Below are 5,901 nucleotides of genomic sequence, written 5' to 3' on the forward strand. Positions count from 1 at the left end.
GCTTCTGTCAAAGCTTTTCCCACGTTTACTCCAGTCACTGCCTTTGCAAGAACGAGTTGCAAGGCAACATCATCATCGACGCTTGAGTTTCTGCATAGCGATCCTCGCCACGTTCGTGTTTGTGTGAACGACCTTGTGGCATTTGAGTATATAGACGAAAATCACCAATGGCAGTGGGGGCTTGCAACTGTTGCCGCCTCTCCTGCCCCTCGTCATGTGCAGCTGCTGTTATGGCGCCATGATGCCGCGTCTCTGCCCGATCCACAATCAGCAGGGAGTGGTCTTGTATCCACGGAGGAGAGGGAGAGGGTGATGGCTCGGCTCGAGCAACTGCCTCAACGGCGTGCACGTGTGAATGAGAAGATGGAGGCCATTCATAAGGCCATTGCGACAAAGCAGGCGGCGTATGTGGTCTCACGGCGGCGGATAGAGAATGCGGCGAGTGCCGCGGAGCGAGCGCTCGTAGAGGCATGTACCCGCATCCATGAGGTTGAGGCCAGAGATTGGCGCGAGACACGGTGCTACCGCAACCCACCAGAAATCGTTGTTCTCGTCATGGAGGCGGTGTTGACGGTTATCGGGGAAAAGTGTGTGTCATGGGCGCAGATTCAGAGTGTCATCCGCAGCCCGGAATTTGTGCGCACTGTGGAATTGTTTGATCCTGCCAAGATGAGTGCCGCAACAAAGGAGAAAATCCAGAGTAAGTACTTGTCAAACCCCCGGTTTACGTACGGGGACGCCATGAACGGCAGTCAGGCTCTGGGGTACCTGCAGCAGTGGGTGGTGGCACAGATGGATGCCGCAAACGCCACCGAAGAACTCGCGGAGTACGATATGCAGCACTTGAACGATCGATTTGCCATTGCCCGCATGGAAGAGCAGATCGATGCGTTCCGACAGACGCTGAGAGAATACGCCGACGAGGAGGAGAGACTACATGCCGTGCTGGAGGGCCGATCCATGCAGGTGAACAAGGAGGAGGATGGTGACAACGACGCCCAGAAAAGCTTCGGAGCGGAAGACAGGGGCACTCTTCGTGGCACAAACGTTGTCTGGACGCTCACGGAGGACACCATAGTGACATTGCGCTCCGCCATTCTTTGCAACTACGACAGGCCGGATAGCACGATTGTTCGTTTGACGGCCGGGCAGGTGCAAGAGCTGGAGGACGCGCTGAAGAAACGCGAGTCCGGCTGGAAGGATGAGCAGCGCGCAGATGCCGCACGCCGCGCGTTGCAGAACGCTTTGGAGGAACTTCGGGGGGAGCATGGCCGCAAGCTCAAACGACTCCAGGAGCTGGAGAGCAGCAGCCATGCGACGCAGCAGGAGCTCGGGGAGCGTCGGCGGGAGCTGGAGAAGCTCAACCAGGTAATCACCGAGGGCGGACTGTCGTTGCACACGCCGTGGCCATCGTCCACAAGCACCCCGTCGCACGCGACGCCGCGGAGACTTCGGCCCAATGCGTTGCAACTTCCCGTTTTCGGTCCCGCTGCCGATTCTGCCGTTCTCTCTCGTGACGGTGTGGAGGAGGAATTTGCAGAGAAGATTGCGGACCTTGAAAATCGTCTCAAGCGGGCGTTACACGAGAACCCAACGGCGGCGCAGGTGCAGCTGCTGGAGGATGACCTCTGGGCGGTGCAGGAGGAGTTACGCCACACGAAGGAGGAGCTGGACAACTTTCGCACCGCGAACGCGCCAAATTACTACACGTCCTCGGCGCTGCGGATGGAAAAGGAGAGCACGCCGGAGGCACAGCTGGCCGCAGCGCAGCGTCAAATTGAGGAACTGGAGGCGGCACTGGAGGAAGCGCTTGAACATGGCAGGCAACCACAGGGGCAACCCCTAAAAGCACAAGAGAAAAGTAACGGGAGGGACGGGTATGGCGAGATGCAGGGACGCATTCAACGTCTAAACGAGGAACTGCAGCGGCAACGCCGGGACACGGAGGGCATCGCCGAGCGGCTGAACGAGGAGTTGCATGCGCACAAGGAGACACGACAGAAGTTGGCGGATAAGGAGTGTGAACTGAAGGTGCTGTGGGATCGTCAATGCGAGGCGGACCGCGAGAAGGAGTCCACACGGGCCGCACTGCAAGAAACTGAACGCGAATTGGAGAAACTTCGCGGTCACTTGCGTGAACAGAAGGAGGAGCTCCATGCGGCGCGCCCGAAGGAATATCGCTGGGAATCGGAGGCCAAAGCGCCACGAGGACGTCGCTCGTTGCAGCTGCATGAAATTTTGGGGCGGCTGATGGACGAGGCGGGGCGACAGTCGCTTGAGGCGAAATCGACGGAGATGGTTCTCGATGAGGTTCGTGTGCTGCTCGGGAAGGGATTGACGGCTTATTAGCCACAAAACATCATTTCCACCCTTTCTTTCCGTATTGTGTTTTTTGTTGTTTTTTCTTGTGTGTTGTGGTCATAATCATCGTTGTTGTTTTCAATCTTTTTTTTTTTCTTTCGCCAGCACCACACACACACACACACGCACACAAACACACGTGTGCCTTTTCCTTTTTTTTGTTTGTTTCTCTTGTATGTGCGTGTGGGTGAGTACGTGACACAGAGCTGCGGATATTGTTTTTTTCCCTCCCTGTTTATTGATACACAAAAAATACACACACGCATGTGCCTGCGTAAGTGCCTGTAACTATATATATATATGTGTACAATTGGGGAAGCTATTGTGATTCTCCAGTAAAGGGGGTTTCTGTTTTAATCCTCTATTTATTTATTTATTTATTTATTTATTTTTGTTTCCATCATCATTCATCAAAGAGAGAAATAAGAGAAGTTGCCTCTTCTTGGCCCTCTGCATGCACGTGCTTTTTTTTTTATCCTCTCTCTTCCCTCTCTGCTCTGCAGCCATGCACAGTGTGCAACTCTACGAGCATTGGCCTACGCGGTCTGTTGGCCTCTGAATTGGCCGCTCATTGCTTGCATTTCTTTTACATGGTGCCTACTCATTTTTCTTTTTTTTTTTTCCTGTTTTTGCTTCTTGCCATCGCAACCCTGACACACATGTCACACAACGTAATAATAGGGTGCAGTGTATTGTTAGTGGGGTGGTAGCGGTGGTGGGGGGGAGGCGTATTGTGCAGCGATGCACGTTCCCCACGCCAGAGATGTCGCAAAGGCGCCCTCAGCTGCGGAAGACCCAAAAGATATGGAAAAAAATAACAATAGAAACATTAACAACAACAACAAGAAAAGGAAAAAGAAGAAAAAGAACCAGCAAGAGGCTCCACTGTCTATTGACGACGTGGAGGAGTTGAGTCGAAGACGTGAGCAGCTGCAGAGTGACTTGGAGACTTCCCTCGCTCGCATCGCGGAGATACAGGCGTGGATTCGACAAAAAAATGACGAAAGTCATGACCAGAACGCCGATGCAAAAGTCTCTCATCGACAGCAGCAATTGGAGTGCGCATTGCAGGAACTCACGGCTGCACGTGCCGCAGTGTGGGCAATGCCTGTGGGTCTATGGAAGGACCTTTACAGTTTGCGCCATCCGCCGTCTGCCGTTGCTGCGATCGTCAAGACCGCCGTGTGTTTGTTGGGCGAGCGGTTATACATGTCCTGGGAGCACTGCTGTGGCATTAGGGATTTGCGGCGGCGGATTGTGAAACGCGAGCCATCAGCCGTGACGGCTGCGGAGCTTGCGACGGTGCAGCGGTGCGATTTAAAACTTAAATGGTCGCATGATCGTGTTGTGCGTGTGCATCCGACGTTGGGGCCGCTGCACCAGTGGATCGCCGCCATGCTGAGGGCGAGCAAGGCCGCTGCGAAAGCAGGCGGCGAAAAGAAGGAATTGGGAGAGGACGGTGAGCGGAAGAGCGCCGCTGCGGCCGCCGAGACGGCCGCTCTCATGCGAGAGATGGAGGAGCACGCGGAGTACGTGCAGCTGGCGAGGGAGGAGCTGGCGGCGATTGATGCGTTGCTGCGAGATGCCACCCACGAGGCGGACGTGCATGACGCGAGTGTGGAGACGCCATGCTCGTCACCGAAGACGCGCAGCAACATGACTTTTTTGCTAACGGACGCCTCGACGAGGCCACAAACGGAGTCGTTGGCTTCCGGCAGAAGTTCCACGTTATCTGCGACAGAAAAAGGCTCCGTTAGGCAGCAGTCATTGAGACAGCAGGAGTCACGGAATGCGGATGTGGCCGATGCCGTTCGTTCCTCCACCTTCTCCTTTTCCTTTTCTTTCTCTGCTGCCGCTGCTGCTTCTACTTCTACTGCTGCTGCAGGCGTGCCTTCCGTCGTGCCCCGCTTGCGGCTCGAGTCCTGTGGTGTGGGGAATGTTGAAAGCAACACCGGCATGGCGGGGGGTGTTGTCAGGAGCGACACCCCGCGGGTCATTCGAGCGCGGTTTGAGGAGTTGCGTGCAAGTCCACGTATTCGAAGTCCGCGTTTGGGCCGTCCCGTCACTGTACACAGTGCACGCCTTGTTGAGGGCTCTACATGCAAAAATTCGAAGACTTTTCTAGATTCCGTTTCCCCATGCGGCACCGCTGCTCTCCTGCAAGAACGGGCCGATCTGTTGCAACGTGTGCACGACCTGGAGGACAGGCTGAAGGAGGCGTACCATCGCAATCCATCCATGGCGGAGTTTCAGCTCATGCGTGATGAGATGACGGCGGCAAAGCAGGAGCTATTGGCGTTGCGTGTAGAACACAGTCAGTTACTTGGACAGACAAAACGGTGCTCACTCTATAGACTCCGTGTTCCACGTGAAAACGGAGCACAGGATGAGTCATGCGATGGGGATGGTGGCGCGGCCGCCACGACCATACGGGAGTTGGAGGAGCAGTTGCGTGCGGCACACGAAAAGATTCAACAGCTAGAGGCGCAGGCCGCCTTGAATACGCTTCGGGGGATGAATGCATCCGTTTCTTCAGAGTACAGTGACCGCTTGACCCAAACAGGCGGAGACAACCCTCTTAATGCGCATGCCACTTTGCCGACGGGGGGCGGTGAGGGCAATGCGGTGAGTTGTGCCCCAACACTGCGGCAACAACAACAGCAACAAATGCAGCAGCAGAAGCGCCTGGACGATGCGCTACAGCAGTTGGAAGCGCAACGGGACGCTCTCGCCGTGTCGGAGGAGCGTCTCAATCAGGAGATGCATGCCCATCACGCCAGGCAGCAGCAGGTGCGGCAGCTACAGGAGGAACTCACGACGGTTTGGAGGCGACTAGAGAGCGCGGAGCATCAACTGAGGCTGACGCTTGAAGAGCGTGATGACAAAATGGAGGGACGGGGTGGTGTTGCCACTCGTCGTTCAATGCCGGGGGAGTCACGAGATGTTGCCGCCTCGCTGCATTACGAATTGAAGCAACTCCATCAGCGCGATGTGGCGAACCAACAGACGATTGAGCGGCTGCGCGTCGAGTTGGCCACACTGAGGCGGCGTCGGGCGGAGGAGCGTCAGCGGCAGAAGGAGCTGCGTGCTGCACGAGCCGCCATGTTGGAGCGGCTTGAGAAGACTTTTGCCGAGGCGTTACGGCGGCAGGACTGCAGCATGCGGGCCATTCCACAGGCACTTGCACGTGCGCGAAATGAGTTGGGGCAGCTCAACATGCAGCGGAGCTAAGAAAGCAACAACAACAAAAACAGGGAGTTGGAGACGAATGGAGAGAGGGGAGAGAGGATTTCGTGTGTAATGGGTTTGGAAGAGACTTGATAATGATCCCCTCCCCTCTTCTTTAGTAGTTCTACATTTATTTAAGTTTTTTTTTTTAGATTATTATTTGTGTTGTTGGCAGATTATTGTGTTTTGTATAAATGTTTTTGCTTTCTTTTTTTTTTTCTTTTTTTCCCTCTTTTCCCTCTCTCTCTCTCTCTCTATTTCTTTTTCTTTTTTCATGTATGCATCATATTTATTGCGCGAGTGGTTTATGAC

The 5,901-nt window shown here is 54.9% G+C and overlaps 2 protein-coding genes across 2 annotated transcripts, besides 6 other annotated features; both read left to right on the forward strand.

Annotated features, from left to right (window-relative positions):
- Tc00.1047053507223.10 (dynein heavy chain, cytosolic, putative) lies at positions 1 to 2,349 on the forward strand (the record flags this gene model as incomplete). Its single annotated transcript, XM_799322.1, has 1 exon — positions 1 to 2,349. A coding segment is annotated over one exon (2,349 nt), but the record flags the coding sequence as incomplete, so codon positions are not given.
- Positions 1 to 5,901: a sequence feature (areas not merged during assembly with more than two copies in the genome that could not be assigned to a particular haplotype).
- Positions 2,470 to 2,500: a microsatellite.
- Positions 2,724 to 2,752: a microsatellite.
- On the forward strand, positions 3,103 to 5,592 carry Tc00.1047053507223.20 (uncharacterized protein; the record flags this gene model as incomplete). The annotated part of the gene is made up of 1 exon (XM_799323.1): positions 3,103 to 5,592. One exon carries the CDS (start codon positions 3,103 to 3,105, stop codon positions 5,590 to 5,592), a length of 2,490 nt encoding a protein of 829 aa, XP_804416.1.
- Positions 3,160 to 3,230: a sequence feature (A-rich).
- Positions 4,208 to 4,244: a microsatellite.
- Positions 5,787 to 5,862: a sequence feature (T-rich).

The sequence above is a fragment of the Trypanosoma cruzi genome, assembly GCF_000209065.1.
Source record: "Trypanosoma cruzi strain CL Brener chromosome Unknown tcruzi_1047053507223, whole genome shotgun sequence".
Lineage (NCBI taxonomy): Eukaryota > Euglenozoa > Kinetoplastea > Trypanosomatida > Trypanosomatidae > Trypanosoma > Trypanosoma cruzi.